The sequence below is a fragment of the Polypterus senegalus genome, unplaced genomic scaffold (assembly GCF_016835505.1).
Source record: "Polypterus senegalus isolate Bchr_013 unplaced genomic scaffold, ASM1683550v1 scaffold_2589, whole genome shotgun sequence".
NCBI lineage: Eukaryota > Metazoa > Chordata > Cladistia > Polypteriformes > Polypteridae > Polypterus > Polypterus senegalus.
The window spans coordinates 7,307-26,717 of NW_024386560.1; the positions used below are offsets into that span (position 1 = coordinate 7,307).

The following is a 19,411-nucleotide window of genomic DNA, read 5'->3' on the forward strand; positions in this document are numbered from 1 at the left end:
GCGAAAAGTGATAAAAAGTTGTCCAAATTCTTTATAAACCACAACACTGGACACAATTTTAGTGAAACTTGTGAATGTCGCTGCTTCCATTTGGAGTTTGTTTTTTGTGAAGTTAGCATTTTCAGGCATTTCTCCGATAGTTCAAACAATTACAGTAAACTCGGCTTTCCATTTTAAGTGTCCTCATGGAGCCTGTGTGTGACATGAGTTGATCAAGAACGAGGTCCTTAACTGCCCTTTAGGTGAGCCTGGATAGTCTCAAAGATGAAGCCACTGGAAAATGAGGCTTGTCAAGTATCGTCCCTAATATTTAAACTGACTTTGGTGTTTTTCATTTTTAGGTTCAGGACCTTACAGAGCACAACTGAAGTTAGCAGCAAGAAGGATTGTGGACTCAAAATGGAAAAACAGCAGAAAGCTGTTAGCCAAATACATGAAGGAGCTTCAGTTTAAATACACACCACTTGTACTGGTGAATGACGTGTCTGACGTTTACCCTGAAAACAAATACAAAAAGTCACGTAAAAAGAAATGTAAAAGGTACATACCTAAAGAAGACAAGCCAATTAACAATAAGGACCTGCTGACCATGAAAGAGAAAAAGATCCTACTGGTGGGGAAGCCTGGAATTGGGAAAACCTTCTGTGTCCTCCAGTTACTGAATCTGTGGGCTGAGAGTGTTGAGGACACTCTCTATGTCTTTTATTTCGATGCAGAAACTTTGCACCATGTTAGAGACTCTGAAGATCTGAGGTCCTTACTGTTCAGTTACTGTAAACCAGAGAGAATGATTGAAGACGATCTTTATACTGATATCGTAAATGGAAATGCCAATGTGCTCCTCATATTTGATAGCTTTGATGAAATCCAGCCGACATGTCAGGGTGAGAAGATTGAAAGAGTTATTTATAGAATACTAAATAAATATGAACTGGAAAAGGCCAAGGTCATCGTTTCATGTCGACCTTCTGTAGAAGAACGGGAGCTACCCGACTGGGCAGACTGTAGGGTGGAAGTTCGTGGGTTTAGTGAAAAATCAATTTATGAATATTTCAAGACTACACTTGAAGGCCAGTGCATTTGTGAGGAAGATGTGATGTTGTATGAGAAGAACATCAATGTCTTCAGTCTCTGTCATGTCCCGCAGTACGCATTCATAGTCATGTGCTACATGTTGAGTGAAGGCCGCATGAAGTTACAACAGAAAAGCTCCTCTGTGAGCACTCCAAGTACGGTGACTGAGCTCTATGTGCACATATTCCGCCATTGTGTCGGTCAGCACATGTTGAAGGTGACACATTCTGGGACAGGAAATGTTGATGTGTACATTGAACAAAATAAAGAGGAGATAATGACATTAGCCAAAAAAGGGTTTGATGCTATTTTGAGTAAAAGTGTGAACCTTATTGATTGTCAACTGAAAAGAATGCCATGTCAATCCATCAAACGTTGTTTCTTAGGCTCCACCAGCATTGATGAGACGCTTACCTCCAAAGAAACCTACTTTGCCTTCCTCCATAACACAATGCAGGAGTTTTTTGCTGCTCTTTGGATTTTGGAAAATAAAAACAACTTCAGCGACATATTTAATCGCAGTCTGACCGCGGGTGAAAGTCACTTGAAGTATGTGATTTACTTCCTGTGTGGGCTTCTTACCATTAAAAATTCCAAATTAATGGCATGTTTATTTCAGGATAATCCCCCAGATGTCCTCTCGGGGCCTTTATTCAATAACATATTTGAGCTTGTTCAATCAACCAAAGAGGACATTGGAGGAGAGGAACGGATTTTGTTTGCTTGCCAGTGTTTATATGAGGCCCAGTCAACTAAGGCGTGTGCTCAGGTTTTGGAGGCCATCAAGTTTGAGTTCTGTCTGGAGGACGAGCACATTGACCCGTACCAGAGCCGTGCAGTGACCTACGTAGTGAATGAAGCAATCAAGGAGACGTATTCAGATTTGGAAATGCAGGACCTCCGGCTCTTCATCCTTGGCTACAAACTGCTGCTGGAGTGTACAGAAAGTTACAGAGCATGGGGGTAAGTCTGACCGACTGACATTCATGTGTAGTGTGAAGCTTTTATAGACTGAAATTGCAGCCACGAGTATCATCAACAACTGGACAAACGTCTGAGTGCGGAGAAATGTGAATTCAATTTATTTGTACTTATTCTTGGGCAGTGTCCCGTTAGGTGTATAAATGACATTTACATCTACAGGTCAGTGCACTGTGTGGTGTTACAAATGCAGACAGTTAAACACACCAGACGATTACATGCTTTAATCACTCTGGCATAAAGTTAAACACGCTTTGCACACATCAAATTCTGTTAGTTCATACGCAGATAATGATGACTGAACAGAATTCATAAGATACAACTGCGTGGTCCATATGCAGAGATGACATGTCCACCTCAGGTGCCATCAGAGGGATGTGTTGATTGCCGATTTCCGGCTGCACTTCCTGGTGTGGTGAAAATACTGCCCACAAGGGCTCAGGTGTTCCAGCTGCAGCCCCCAGGCAGCGCCTGTGGGACCCAACAGGGCTGCACCCAACTCCAATTCCCATGGAGCTCTGCTCCAACCAAGGGGGGTGACCATCTAGCGTCCAGGGGGAGGTATTGCAGAGTTCATGGGTTTTCCCTCTGAGCATATAACAAAGGGGTGTCCCGGTCGGTCATGGACCCCGGCCATCTGCCACACCACTTCAACCACACCCGGTGTACAGCATCCACCTGGACGAAGCAATGGCAGCCATTTTTGGCACCAGTGCGCTTACCACACATTAGCTACTGGTTAAGGGCTGAGAGATGTAAAGAGGGGATAATAAGGGGTGACCGAGCTGTGATGGGCAATTTAGACAGGACATTGGGGTGTACCCTACAGTTTTTGAAAGAGATCATTTATGACCACAGAGAGTCAGGACCTCGGCTTTACATCTCATTCAAAGGACCGTATCATTTTTCAGCATAGTGTTTGTGGTAGATATGAATCATATTAATTAAAGATAGAAAGAAACATATCCTCTACTAGGGGGAAGCTTGTTCATTGTGTCTTTATTTATCTCTTCAGCAAATGTCTTAGATAGAGCATTCATCACAGCAGTCTGTTATGGAATAATCAAAAAGGTAATGGCAAAGGTCTGTTTTATAATCAACTGAATTTACACTGCCAATCAATGCATACATTTACTCTGATTGGTTTGTTGTCTTATATGCAAATGACTGCCTGAAACAAAAATCTATTCCATTACACTCTTGTTCTTCTCATACTGTTAGGTTCAGCTTTTACCCTTGAAATTAGAACATTCGAACACTCTAGACAAGAACAGGCCATTCAACCCAACAAAGCTCACCAGTCCTATCCACTTATTTCTTCTAAGAAAACATCAAGTCGAGTTTTGAAAGTCCCTAAAATTTTACTGTCTACCACACTACTTGGTCGCTTATTCCAAGTGTCTATCGTTCTTTGTGTAAAGAAAAACTTCCTAATGTTATTGCGAAATTTACCCTTAACAATTTTCCAACTGTGTCCCCGTGTTCTTGATGAACACATTTTAAAGTCATTGTCTCGATCCACTGTACTAATTCCCTTCATAATTTTAAACACTTCAGTCAGGTCTCCTCTTCATCATCTGTAAAGGCTCAGCTCTTTTAATCTTTCCTCATAATTCAGCCCCTGTAGCCCTGGAATCAGCCCAGTTACTCTTCTCTGGACCTTTTCTTGTGCTGTCATGTCCTTTTTGTAGTCTGGAGACCAAAACTGCACACAGGACTCAAGATGAGGCCTCACCAGTGTGTTATAAAGCCTGAGCAGAACCTCCTGTGACTTGTACTCCACACATCAAGGCACTATATAACCTGACATTCCTTTAGCCTTCTTAATGGCTTCTCAACACTGTCGGGAAGTCGATAGCTGAGTCCACTATGACTCCTAAATCCTTCTCATAAGATGGACTCTCGATTTTCCGTCCTCCCATTGTGTATTCAAACCTCACATTTTTACTTCCTATGTGTAATTCTTTACATTTACTGACATTAAATCTCATCTCCACAAATCTGCCCAATTCTGTATGCTACCCAAGTCCTTCTGTGATGATATAACGGATTCCAAATTATCTGCTAATCCACCTATCTTGGTATCATCTGCAGACTGAACCAGCTTGTTACTTATTGTGGAGGACTGCCGGCTTCGTGCTCCGGCCCTCACCCCCAGGCCACCAGGAGGAGCTCTCCCGACAGCAGGATTGTGCCCCGAGTTCCAGCAGGGCGTCATGGACTATGTAGTATTTATACACAGCCCTGCTGGATACCTTGGGGGCCACCGGGAGTCGCTGTAGGGGGGCTCGTGGGCTCTTGTGTGCCCTATAACCCGGGAGTACGTCACGGTCACGTGACAGGAAGGAACGATGTGCTCCCGGGGTGAAGAAAAGGACTGTTTACCCTGACTTGGAAGGAATAAGGAACTGTGGTCTGATTGGGCAGGAACACCTCCGGGTCAGGGTGTATAAAAGGACTATGGGCCAGTCCAGACACTGAGCTGAGCTGAGCTGGGAGGTAGAGGGGCGATGTGTCTGGGCGAGGAGGAGAGAGTATTTTCATTGTGTTGTTGTGTAATTTATGAGTAGTGTGGAGGGTGCTTTGTGCACAGTATTATTAATTAATAAAAAGTGTGGGACTTTTATCCAGTGTCTAGCGTGGTACCTGAGGGTTCAAGGGAGCAATAGCGCCCCCTACTGCAACATTATATTCCTATCTAAATCATTTATAGATATTAAAAAAAGCAGTGGCCACAGCACTGCCCCCTGCTGGTCACCACTCTTAACATCGGCCAGTTCTGATGAGGTTCCTCACACCATCACCCTCTGCTTCCTGTGTCTGAGCCAATTCTGCACCCATTAAAAACATCACCCTGAACTGCCACTTCTTTTAATTTGATACCCAACCTCTCATGTGGCACCTTATCAAATGCTTTCTGAAAGTCCACATCAATAATCTCATCAGTTCCTCTCTGGTCATATCCTTTTGTTGCCTCCTCATAGAACTCCAGCATGTTAGTAAAACATGACCTCCCTCTTCTGAACCCATGCTGACTGTTCAGAATAACACCTGTCCTTGCCAGGTGTTGCTTGATCAACATGCAGCCGACACAGCATTTCTTGATTCCTGTTCGTCCTCTTCCAAACCCTTCCCCACGCTGCCTGCGGCTCCTCTTCAAAACCAATCCTGCCCACACGTAGCTGACACGGCATTTCTCAACAAGCTACTGAAGTACACTTACAAAATAAAGCAAACTCTGCATGCAGCGAAAATTTACTTCTCCAGCTAGATTCCATGCTCAGAACCATCAACCCCTTCGCTAAATCATACAAACACATGCATGAAATCGCTCAGTCCAATCCAACAGAATCTGTACGAATGGTTTTCAAGGAAAACCCTAGGCAGGATTTACGACGATACAGTGCCCCGACATGTCACACCGATGTTGCAGCGATTTTCGTCAGAGAAGATGGCGAACCGCCTGCCGGAAGAGACATTTGCATCTATACCATAGGCAACTCCTTTAAACAGATTTCCATGCTCAATATGAATTGCGATCCTATGGTTTACCCACTTTTATTACGGAGACATTGGCTGGCACAAAGATTTACAACGTGTTTTCGATAAAAGAACTGCCAAGTGAATAAGGCTTACTCAATGCCAATTTTATGTGTACAGATTAGCAATGAGGAATACATTTAGTATTTTGCACTGCAGCGGCAAACTATTCCAACAGTACGTTATAGATGCGTATGTTAAAACAGAGAGTGCGCGTCTCAACTATCTCAGATTACATCAACAAGATCTGTGCGTGGAACAATACAAAGGACTATCATACACACTGCAAGAAAATGCTGAAAATAACAACATACATGTAGGCAAAATGATCATATTACCGTCCACATTTTGAGGAAGTCCAAGATACATGCAACAAAACTATTAGGATGCCATGGTCATAGTATGTAAATTCGGAAAGCCAGATTTATTTATCACTTTCACATGTAATTCTGCTTGGCTGGAAATTCTACATGCACTGTCAGATACCCAAAGACCGGAGCACAGACCTGATATTGTAGTACGAGTCTTTTGGATTAAGCTGCAGGAATTACTTACAGACATTCTACAACAAAATCTTTTTCGGGTTGTTATTGATTATATTTACGTAATTGAATTTCAGAAGCACGGCCTTCCTCATGCCCACATGCTGTTTACTCTTCACAATAATTCTAACAACCAGTCTTCAGTCACGGTCGGTTGTACATGGATATTTCTAGGGTTAGATCTTTCGACTCATTATCTGTCGTCTCCACCAAAACACCTATTCACAACTGCGTCTTTCAAGAAGTATTTATTTCTTCTTGATTTTTGAATTCCTTTCTCACCATTTTCATTTCTGTTCTTACACCACCGGCGGGCGTCGGCTAGTCCTTAATAATTCCTTCCATTAATTTTCCTGTGATGCATGTTAAGCTCACTGGCCTATAGTTGCTCTGATCTGCCCTGTCACCCTTTTTATATAATGGGATGATATTTGTCATTTTCCAATCCTTCGGAATCTTTCCAGTGCGCAGTGACTTCCTAAAAATATGTGTCAAGGGTTTATATATGTACTCACTAGCCTCCTTAAGAACACGAGGATAGATATGATCTGGGCCTGGTGATTTGTTTGATTTCATCTTATTTAATCTGAGCAGCACTTTTATCTCTATAATTTCCAAATCCCTCAGTACCTCCTTAGTAGTCCCTGTTACTGCTCTGAGGTTATCCACTTGCTCACTTGTGAACACCTCAGAACAATGTAAGTTTAGGTCATCTGCTATTTCATTGTCTGTATCTTTTAATTCCCTTTTACTATTTCTGATTCTGACTTCACCTCCTCCTTGACTGTTCTTTTACTACTAAAATACTCAAAGAATCTCTTGGGGTCGTCTTTTGCCTTATCTGCTCTATTCCTCTCCAACTGTCTTTTAGCCTCCATGATATCCTTCTTAATGGTTGCCCTCATGTTCTCATACGCGCTACGATTCACTTTGCAGTCATTAGTCTTATATGCCTTACAAAGCAATTTTTTCCTTTGCAACTTCTTTTTTAAATCTTTATTAATCCACTGTGGAGATTTTTTTAAAATATCCTGTTAATTCCAATTTTATGTCTGTATCTGTTCTGCATTATATTTTTAAACCTGTTCCACTGCTCCTTGACTGTCTCCACACTTAAAAGCTTATCCCAGTGTATCCTACTTAGATTTTCTTGCACCTGCACAGAATTAGCTCTACCAAAGTTCAATTTAACAATTTTAATCTCTGTGTATGTGAAGCTGTCCAGTCTTGTTGTTTACAGGACATCTGCTGATCTCTTAGTTATCTTCTCATCTCCTAGCACATTTTGTGTATGACATTAACCTTCTCCTGGTACATCCTTGTCTTTTATTTAATTAATCATTTCAGTGTCTCTCCTCATGACATTTCAAAAACAAATCCTTATATATTTCAATGTACTCTGTAAACCAGAATACTCAATTTTGTCACTTTCACTATTGTTACATTACTTTGTTAATGATTCAAAATGCACTGACTTAACTTGTTGTCATCACTATCACGGCTAATTTTCAGTGTAATAGTTACACCAGCTGCCTCAATGGCTGATCCTTTTGTTTTCTTTGTTGCCTACACAGCAGACATGTTGAAACTGAAGAGGCCTCATTTGAACCCCAGGCGCCGTCGTCGTCTTTGCGAAGTTTGAGTGTTCTCCACATGTACGAATGGGCTTTCCTTTTACTTCTACAGAGATGTGCAAACAAGTCTTATTACAAATGCTGTTTTTATGATTAATTTCTTTCCATCTGAGACCTTTATTGTGGTTTTAATGAAAGTAATGTGGTGTAACTGAATGCGTCTTTTAATGTTGTCAAATGAACAGCCGCGACACACACAAAATGGTTTGTGGCAGCCTCCCTGGCTCAAAAGGGCTTCGAAAGAGCACTCATGTGCATGGCTTTGAGTCCTGAACTGAACTGATGGGATTAGGAAAAGATGGCGGCTTTATAAGGTGGTAGTGACATCATTTTTCCCATATTTTGCCTGCAGAGACAACAGAGGTAGATTTAGTGCACCCCACCACCCCCTGGCCTGGTGGGTAATTACCTCTACTTGGTCCACTCGGCTCCCTCCTAGTCGCACGTGTGTGACACATGGTAGCGTCAGACTGACGAAGCTGCTTGGATGAGCAGTGAAACATATCTACCTAACAAGAAAGAAGTCCAGTTGCCATGACTCAACTACCAGATAATTTCACCTGGATGACTGAGAATCTTCACAGACATAAGTGTAAAATGGAGCTCACGTTCTGCTTGATACCAAAGAAGCAGGCCTTGTCTTGTACTGGACTTAAATGGTTCCAAAAGACAGATGGGCAGGTTCAGTAAATACTTGATGAGCGTATGTCTAGTTGTCACAAAATAATCAATAAAGTACACAAAAACAAAACGGCAGCAGCAGTCGACATGAAGGGCATCAAAACATGTTGGAAAAGGGGGCTAAAGTGTAAATAACACAAATCATTACACTTTCATTTTATTGACTTTTGTAATTATGTTAGGCTGGTCACTTTATTTCAGGAACCTGTGAGGCTGGCACCTTAAACAGAGTGCTGCTCTGTCTTTGCATGGACTGCTGAGGAAAGCGAGTTTTCCACAAATGATCATTTTAGAGAAATAGAAGAAAAGAAAGTCTTCTAATGCAGCCCGTTTGCTACAAGATTTCTGAAATGCCACGGCTCTTGTGTGTGTTTTTATGACAGTCTTCTCCCCTCTCCAGATTCATGCATAATGTCTCCCATCTCCACTTAGAATTCTTCTTCTTCTTCTTTTGGCTGCTCCCGTTAGGGGTTGCCACAGCAGATCATCAGATGTCTTCCACTGTTAACAGTTTGAAGTCAGCATGTAGCTGATTATCCATCCATCTATCCATCTTCCAAACCTGCTTATTCAGTGTGGGGTTTCAGGGAAGCTGCCGCCTATCCCAGCAGTCATTAGGAGCAAAGCTCGAAGAAACCTTGAAATGGTTACCAGAAGGAGAACATGCTGTTCTTTTGCATTGGCTTTAATGTTACATTCTAGCTTTCTGCAGTTCCCTCAGTCCATTCAGATGAAGCCCAAACAGTGGTTCATGTGCCATTTCCCTAAGCCCCCCTCCAGCTGACTGTGAAGTGTTGTTACTGCACTCTGAAGTGAGTGGGATCCACCAGAACTCCTCCACCTCCAGCTGCAGTTTCAGAAGTCAAGGAGGAGATTCTTATAGTTATATTAATGTCTGTTGGAGACTTTGATCTTGAGGAGATACATTTCAGAAAACCGTGACAAACTGTGCTGTTTTAGCAGGTGATCACCGAAGAATATCACAAGCATTTGAAACTGCTTGTCTTCAGTTTTTTTATTATGTTTTTTTTTTTTGTATTTCATATTTCTCTAAATGATTAAATGTGTGTCACTTGGGTGAGAAATACCAACTTGAGCTTTTACTCCAAATATGTATCATAGTGGTTGCCATGTCTCTGTTTAGAGCGCTAGCTTCAAGATGGCGGTGCCCGTGCAGGCTGCTGCTTACAGAGCTCCTGAGTCCGCGGTGTTTAGTGTTAATCATTGTTCGTCTTTGTCAACTAGTATAAGTAAAAAAGTAGATATAAGTAATAGTGGTACACAGACATACATTTACGAGCGGCAAATCCCGCTCAATTTCTGAAGAAACTGCGCCGAAATATCCAGTGAGGTGACTGAGACGCTCCACAGCCTTTGCTTACTTCAGCAGCCTGAGAAGCTGAGTTGGCAAAAACGAAAGCGCAGCGATCAGAAGCAGAAACAAGGGAAACGCGCCGGTGTTAGCACAAGGCTAAAAACTAACCCCACCAGACCTGCGATACCGTCTATTCTGCTTGCGAACGTCTGATCGCTGGACAACAAACTGGATTATATAAAGCTGCAGCGGGCCAAGCAGTGGAAAATGAGACTGTTGCATCTTTCTTTTCACTGAGACATGGCTCCAGGAAAACATTGCAGATCCAGCTAAATGGACTGATCATCTTCCAAGCGGACAGAGATGCCTCTTTGTCCAGTAAGACCCACGGTGGCAGACTGTGTGTTTATGTGAACAGAGAGTAGTGTACAAACGCTGCCTCAGTTGCGCGACACTGCTCCCCGCTGATAGAGATTTTATAGGTAAGGTGTCGGCCTTTCTGCCTGCCGAGGGAATACAGTTGTGTGCTGGTGGTTGCCGTCTACCTTCCGCCTAGCACAAATGCTAACCAGGCGCTAGTAGAACTCTACGAGATCATCAGCAAACAGCAAACGACGCACCCCGAGGCATTTTTTATTATTGCTGAAGACTTCAATCATGCCAACTTGAAGTCATTTCTCCCAAATTTCTTCCAGAATGTGAACTTTGCTACTAGAGGGGGAAGCTGTCTGGACAACGTTTACACAAGCGCTCCTGATGCCTACAAGGCCGTACCCCACCCCACCTCGGCTACTCAGACCATATAAGTGGTTTTATGGTTCCTGCATACAAGTCCCTGCTGAAGCGCACTAAACCAGCCTGCAAGAGCATCAGAGTGTGGCATGTTGGTGCGGTTTCAGCTCTCCAAGACTGCTTTGAATTGACAGTCTGGGACATTTTCAAGGAGGCTGCTATGGACGGTGACTCCATCAATCTGGAGGAATGCACAGACTCTGTGACTGGCTACATCTTCAAATGCATAGAGGATGTTACTGTTACCAAGGATGTTACCACAAGAGCCAACCAAAAGCCCTGGATGACAAGAGAAGTGCACAAGCTGCTCAAGATCAGAAATGCAGCCTTCAGATCTGGAGACAAGGCCGCCCTCAGGGTGACCAGAGCCAACCTGTCTCGCGCTATGAGGAGAGCTAAAAGAACATATGAGCAGAGGATCAACAAACAATTCAGCAGCACCAGAGACACACGTCGTATGTGGCAGGGCGTTCAGGCAATTACAAACTACAAGCCCAACCCACACAGCAGTGATGGTGATGCCTCCCTTCCGGATGAGCTGAACAACTTCTTCGCACGGTTTGAGACGCAGAACAAAGAGCCTGTGGGAAAAGCAACACCTCCCTCCACTGACCAGATACTCTGTCTCTCCACAACTGAGAGGACTCTATCCAGAGTCAATCCACGCAAGGCTGCAGGACCTGACAACTTACCTGGTTGTGTGCTGAAAGAATGTGCCAGTCAACTGGCTGGTGTCCTCACAGACATCTTCAACACATCTCTGAGCCAGTCGTCAGTCCCAGCATGCTTCAAGTCGACCACCATCATACCAGTGCCGAAGAAGTCATCAGTGACATGCTTGAATGACTACCGACCAGTTGCACTCACGCCAATCATAATGAAGTGCTTCAAAAGGTTAGTCATGTCACACATAAAGACGAATCTCCCTGCCTCCCTTGATCCTCTTCAGTTTCAGTCCTCAACTGAGGATGCCATATGCTCTGCCCTTCACCTCTCCCTGACACATCTGGAGTAAAAAGACACATATGTCAGGATGCTATTCATAGACTTTAGCTCTACCTTCAACACAATCATCCCTCCAAAGCTGCTTGTAAAACTGAGCAGGTTGGGCCTGAACACCACCCTCTGCAATTGGATCCTGGACTTCTTGACAGAGAGGCCCCAGTCAGTTCGGATGGGCTGCAACACCTCCAGCATCATCGCAGGGCTGTGTGCTTAGTCCACTGCTGTTCACCCTGCTGACTCACGACTGCACCGCCACGCACAACACCAATCACATCATCAAGTTTGCAGATGATAAGACGGTGCTGGGACTGATAAGCAGGGATGATGAAAGAGCATACAGAGATGAGGTGGAATGGCTGGCTGCATGGTGTGAAGACAACAATCTATCTCTCAATGTTGACTAGACAAAAGAGATAATCGTGGACTTCAGAAAATCACATCCTGCCTACATCCCACTCAGCATCAATGGATTAGATGTGGAGACTGTTAGGAGTACCAAGTTCCTCGGTTTGCACATACTGTAACTGAGGAACTTACGTGGACACATAACACCTCATCACTAATCAAGAAAGCCCAGCAGAAAGCACACTTCCTGAGGCGACTGAAGCGAGCACATCCTCCCCCTTCCATCCTCACCATGTTCTACAGAGGCACCATTGAGAGTGTTCTGACCAGCTGCATCACTGTCTGGTATGGCGACTGCAACATATCCGACCGCAAGCGCCTACAAAGGATAGTGAAGACAGCAGAGAACATTATTGGGGTGCCTTTCCCTTCACTACAGGACATATTTTACAAACGCACTGTCCGCAAGGCCTGCAGCATTGTGCAGGACCCCTTACACCCCTCACATGGACTTTTCATACTTTTGCCATCCAAGAGAAGATACTGCAGCATCAGAGCCAGATCTGCCAGACTGCAGGAGAGTTTTCACCCCCAAGCTGTTAGACTCCTTAACACCAGGTTGCCCTCTGGGACCTTCCACATGGCCTCAACCACCTCTAAAAACAGAACTTTTATACATGCAAATGGATGAAACTGAAATGAACTGAAAATCTCCTACTGACCTTTAAGTATTTTGACACTCTTGATATCCTTCAGCTGTGAAACATTCTGACCTGTCATTGTTTACACGTCTTAAACAACTATTAACATACACTGATCATTTCTGTATTATCTATATATATTATTTATTTATCATATTACATATCTTAAACATCAATTTTGCTGCTACTTCTTTGTCTTGTCTTTGCACAATGTCTTGTCTTGTTTGTGTTTTAATTTTAAATTTAAATTTAAATTCTATTTTTAATTTATTATTTGCACCTCATGTTTTTACACTGTGGACCCTGAACTTTGCAATTTCGTCTATGTGTATACTTGTATATGGTTGAGATGACAATAAAGTTCACTTTGACTTTGACTTTGATAGGGGAGTCCATTTTGTTTAGTAGTGTAGGTGTACCGTAACCTCGAGGTTAGGTATAAATGTTTTGTTGTTTTGTTATTTAGTGTTTTATTATGTGTATGTTGTTGGATATTTTGATTTTTCCTCGAAGTGTATGATTTCCCTGGCAGGCCCATAGTGGTATCTCCCTGTGTTTAGGCGAGCTGACCATGGGAATTGAGAAGCCTTTATAAGTACAGTTGTGGCTGCAAGAGGGGGAACGACGATTTGAGAAGAAGGGTTAGGTTGTGTGAGGACACCAGACTAAGAGGTGCCTGTTGGCTGAGCTGCTGGTTGATGTTAAGGAGTGGGTTAGGCTCCTGAGAACCAAGAACAGTTCCTGATTTTTTTTGTTTTTTTTGAGGAGTTGCATTTATGATAGGAGCTGAAACAGAGTCCAGTTTTGTTTTATTTTAAGGCTGCTGATACCGTAACATGGAATTAAAGTGACTGCGTATATATGTGGGTAAGAGCCTCTGTGTTTTACATATTCTGTTTTTCTTCTTTACATTTTCATAATTAGATTTGTTTTGTCACGGGATTATATATTTTTTTGTGCAACCATTTACATCGGCAACTGTTTTTTTTTTCTCTATCGTGGAATAATAAAATTATCTTTTTTTCTTGAACATCTGCCTCTCTCGTGCCTCTCTTATTACCCCCTCAGTCCTGGTCGGTCCCAAACTACTAGCAGGCCATCTACTTTAGTAAATGGCTTGTGACAAAGGTTATTGCAGTTTATTTGTCTTTCTGCACTTTAACACTAGAATTACCAGAGTCTATGAAAAAACTTGTAGATCCGGCCCAGCTTAAAACCATTCTCACCTCTCTTTTGTCTTCTAAATGTGCTGATTAAGACAAGCAGCAAGCAGCCGGCTATTCCATCCCCCACCATCGCAGAACGTTCACTAAGTTTTCCCATCTCATGCCTTGTTTGATTATCTGGGAGTGAGTGAACTGCTGGAGTGGAAATAATAGATCGTTATTTGAAACACACGCATTTCATGTATGTTCTGTTTCTACAGTAATCTGTGTAAACACATTGTTAGAACAGAAACGTTTTTTATATTCTAGTAGTAAATGACAAAATGTAGGCATAAACTATATAATGTATGAAGCCTGAAGTCCAAATATCAAAGAAACATTTTAACAAAAGGTACAAATATAACAGAACAAATGTGCTTTTATTCAAAAATATAACTGCAGAAAAAAAGCCCCCTTAGTGTGCGACATTGACAGAATGTGTGAAACCTGAAGTCCAAAGATCAAATAAACACTTTCACAAAAGGTTCAAGAACAATACCTTCTGTGGCATAACGCTAAGATATGCTGACTCAGCGCGCAGCAGCCTGCCATGCCTCAGAGATCCGAATTCACTTCCTCACTGGAGAGAAAGTGTTTTATTTTTTAAAAGTGTGTTATTTTTTTTTCTTTGTAACCTCAAACGGACATAAAATGTATAAATTTGTATGCACTGAAAATCGTTAAGTTTAAATTGTCGATCGTGGTTATTTCTGTTGATTAATTTATTCTTTTTACTTAGAGTCAGAACAGGAGCATATTCAGCTTATTCAGCTTCTGATCTGACTCTAACAGTGCCAGTATAAATTCACACCCGATCTGACGCTGTTCATTTTCAAATAATATTGCATTACTTCGACGATGTTTTTTGATTAGTACTATTCGCGTCATAAAATGATTTCTTCAAAACGTCACATAATTGACGCTTTCTTTTTTAAAATGTGCGTTGATCACCACCGGAATGTTTTAGCACACAGCAACTGTCCCCCTTGCATGTTCTTGTGTGCACTGAATAAGACAGCGCTATATGCAATCATCAGATTCAAGTGTTAACAGTTCACACACGCAAGGATCATCTTTCCCACATTTATAACGTCTGTACCTGTTACAATGTACACACTTCTCTCTATGCTGTGGTTTCTATTATACACCTGAAAGAAAGACAATATAACAACAACAACAACATTTATTTATATAGCACATTTTCATACAAAAAAATGGAGCTCAAAGTGCTTTACAAAATGAAGAATAGAAAAATAAAAGATGCAGCACTCAGATCTAAGAGGATGAGAACAGATAAATGGCCTCTGTCTGCATTGACCCGCAAGTCATTTACTACTTTAACGAGTGCAGTTTCTGTGCTGTGATTTGTTCTAAAATCCGACTGAAATGTATCAAGAATAGCAGGTTTATTGAGGTGGTCATTTAACTGCATAATGTCTGCCTTCTCCAGAACTTTACTTAAGAAAGGCAGGTTAGAGATGGGGCTAAAATTTTCAAAAGCTGAGGGGTCAAGATTATGTTTCTTAAGTAGGGGTTTAACTACAGCAATCTTAAGACAGTCTGGGAAGACCCCCGTATCTAATGACGAATTTACTATGTCAAGAATATTATCAATAAGCACGCCTGATACTTCTTTGAAAAAACTTGTTGGTATTCGGTCAAGGACGCAGGTGGAGGGTTTCAGTTGAGAGATTATTCTATGTAATTCAGGTAAATCTATACTGGTGAAAGCATTTAATTTGTTTATAATGGAGTACCAGGGCTTTGGAGGTTCTGCAGTGTTGGGGAGATATACTATGTTATTTCTAATATCATTAATTTTTTTATTGAAAAATACAGCAATGTTCTCACAGGTTTCACTGGAAGTATTCTGGGGGCATTCCTTTGTGTTACCTGGTTTAACAGACGATCAATTGTAGAAAATAAGACTCTGGGGTTACTAGCATTGTTATTTATAATATTAGAGAAATAGCAGCGCCTCTCAAGACGGACAGTGTTATTGTATTCTGTTATTTTAACCTTCAATATTTCATAGTGGATAGTAAGTTTACTCTTCCTCCATTGATGCTCAGCTCTACGACATGTTCTCTTTAAATCAGACACTCTTTGGGTCTTCCATGGAATAACAATGCTAGAAGATTTTTTAACTGTCTTTTCAGGTGCAACTCTGTCAACAGCAGCTCTCACTTTAGAATTAAAGTTTTCCACCTTACTATTAACATTATCCTCGCTATTGTAGTTGGCACTATAAATGGACTGATTGCTTAGAATGTTTGTAAGTTTTAAAGCTGCTGATGAGTCAAAGAAGCGTTTTTTAACAATATGCTTCTCATGAGTGTTTTCTATCTTTATTTCTATATTAAATAGTAGAAGGAAATGGTCTGATAGACGAATATCAATGACCTGCTTTATATCAACTTTAAGTCCTTTAGCAATCACTAAGTCTAACGTATGACCTGCTTTATGTGTAGGCTGATTTACGAGCTGTCTCAAATCAAAAGAGTCCAGGAGGTTCATGAATTCTTTTACTTTTTGGTCACACTGATTGTCGACATGAAAGTTAAAGTCGCCGACTATTAACAGTGTGTCATAGTTCATAATTAAAATTGACATTAAGTCAGAGAATTCCTCAAAGAAAGACGCGTTATATTTAGGAGGTCTATACACGGATAATACTAGAACGTGAGAATCTCCATGGATAACAACGGGGAGATACTCAAAGGACTTAAATTTACCAAAACTAACATCTTTACATTTTAATTGGCTTGAGTAAATGTTTGCCAAGCCGCCCCCCTTTTTTCCCTGGTGGTCTTCACGAGTAAAACTGTAATCCGGAGGCGCAGATTCGCCGCGCCTTCTGAGCTAAGCCACGTTTCACTTAGTGCAATAAAATCAATGTTTCTATCACTAATAAGATCGTTTATAAAAAATGTCTTGTTAGTTAAAGCTCTAACATTTAATAGTGCCATATTTAATGTTTCGGAGGGGCAGAGCTGAATTCTATGCGCGTTATTAGTTATTGGAACAGAAACTTAGTTATTTTTGTTAACGCCGCTCTGTGTGTATTTTTTATGTAATCTACAATCTGTTTTTATAGTTTTAATGCATTGTTGATCTAAAATAGTAATTGCAATTAAATTATTGGTGTTTATGCCGCACTGCCTAGATTTTTTACATGCATTAAGATTGGTTATTAGATTATTAATGTTGTGCACTTTAACGGAAGACTGTGTTAAGCCATTATGTCCTATCAAAGCAGTAGCATTACGGAAGGGGTTTAAAGTAGAAGTAGACAGTCAAGATAGACGAATTACCTTAGCGATGTTTTCGGAGAGGACCCGGGCGCCAAATCTATTCGGATCCAATCCATCCCGCTTGAAGAAGCGCGGCCTTTCCCAAAAAAGATCCCAGTTGTCAATAAACCCGATGTCTTGAGTCTCACAAAAGCCTCTCAGCCAGTTGTTTAAACCCAGCAGACGACTGTAGTATTCATTTGATCGTCTGACGAGAGGTAGTGGACCCGAGATGAACATTTTTGCCGATGGGGTCCTCTCTTTCGTGTCTTTAACTAGTGCTGCGAAGTCAGCCTTGAGAACCTCCGACTCTCGGTGCCTTATGTCGTTTACGCCGGCGTGTAAAATAATGGATCCAACTGCCCTCTTGTGCTTCTCATAGATGGTCGGCGCCCGTCTCATCACATCTCGGACTCGAGCACCGGGAAAACAAGAAACAAAAGATTTTTGATTAGGGCATGTGATATTGAGGTTCAAATATATGTGAAAACATCATCGCACTAATGCAATATTATTTGAAAACGAACAGCGTCAGATCATGTGTGAATTTATGCTGGAAATGGAAACTATCTGATGTGGAATCAGTTTTGTATGGTTGTGGTCGTGGGTGTGAGTGGTAGACATAACTGAGAATTACTGTGAATGTCCGTGGTGTTTTAAGATAATGAATAGAGCTGCAAATTACAGGTGCTTGTTCAGTGTAATAGGAACCATAGCACAGAGAGCTGTGTACACTGCAACAAGTACACATGTCGTAAATATAGGAAGGGCGGTCCTTGGGTGTTTGGGAACTGTTAACATTTGAATGTGATGATTTTATATAGCACGGAACGGAAATCAGCAGTTCTTAGCATTGCACCATGCAAGCTGTCATATCAACCGCCTACTGTAATGTAACTTGCTTTCTTTTTTCTTCAGTTATAGTCTTCAATAAAAGTGCACTTGTTTTGTTATACTTTTACATCAACATATGTTCTTGTGTTTGAGTGACACCGGCATGCTCAAAAAATACATGTGTAATGCCACGAAAAGTGCACGCAGACAGTTCAGTTCGCAAGCATTGGTACGAGAATGCAGTCACAAGTACGCTGCAGAGATATAGCGCGTCTTTATGTGAAAACAGCAGTGTCAGATGGGGACGGGGGGTGTAGGGAAGGATTGTGAACGTGACTGAGAATGAAAAGTGAATATAAAAACAAAGCTAACCTTTACAAGTATCATAAATTACACCGGCTGTTACAGACTGAAATCAAATGTATGCTTTTATTCTAAAACAGTAAGACTAAGAGCAGTTCACTTCTCAAAAGGAAATTGTGCAGGATCGAACTCGTGACCTTTTGATTCCCAGTCAGCAACAGATACTGTTTTGCCACAGCGGCAGTCATAGTAAATGAGTGTCAATGTCGCACACTAAGGGGGCTTTTTTTCTGCGGTTATATTTTTGAATAAAAGCACATTTGTTCTGTTATATTTGTACCTTTTGTTAAAATGTTTCTTTGATATTTGGACTTCAGGCTTCATACATTATATAGTTTTTGCCTACATTTTGTCATTTACTACTAGAATATAAAAAACGTTTCTGTTCTAACAATGTGTTTACACAGATTATTGTAGAAACGGAACAGACATGAAATGCGTGTGTTCCAAATAACAATCTATTATTTCCACTCTAAAACTCCACTTCACTCCCAGATAATCAATCAAGGCATGATCTGGGAGAAGTTTGTGCACGTTCTAAGTCGATGGGGGATGGAATAGCCGGCTGCTTGCTGCTTGTCTTTATCAGCACATTTACAGGACTAAGACGATGGGGGAGAGCTGCGAATGGATTTAAGAAGCGATTTTAGGTGGGACGGATCTACAAACTTTTTCATAAGCTCTGTTAATGGCAGCTCCCCTGGAGTGTAGCGGTGCCCCAGATTTCCACATGGCATCCTGGTTATTGTGGCTGTGGTGCTTAGGGCACTATTTATAAAAGAAAAAGTATTAAAATACTTCTTAGTGCTTTTACCATGTGTCCTGAACGTCTGTCTGTTGGGGTTAAAGGAGCAACATCGACCCCTAGTTTCCAAAAGAGCTTTATGTTTACTTGTGATGTTGACCTCTAGGTATTTAAACTCATCTGTGATGATAAAAGGGAAGGTGTCCAATCTAATATTGTGTGCTTGAGAATTCACTGGAAAGAGCACACTTTTAGTCAAATACATTCTGTGACCAGAAATCTTTTGGAATTCTGTTAGTGCTGTTAGGACTGCAAGCCCAGTATTTTGTGGGTTTGATATACTGTATACAGTATCATATCA

The 19,411-nt window shown here is 41.5% G+C and overlaps 1 protein-coding gene across 1 annotated transcript in view; it reads left to right on the top strand.

Annotated features, from left to right (window-relative positions):
* Nucleotides 1-311: 311 nt before the first annotated feature.
* Nucleotides 312-19,411, top strand: part of LOC120522751 (NACHT, LRR and PYD domains-containing protein 12-like) — a 39,201-nt gene continuing 20,101 nt past the window's right edge. Inside the window, exon 1 of the mRNA XM_039743482.1 lies at nt 312-2,037. Coding sequence (XP_039599416.1) covers nt 434-2,037 — 1,604 coding nt within the window. The 5' untranslated portion in view covers nt 312-433. The remainder of the gene's footprint in view (nt 2,038-19,411) is intronic.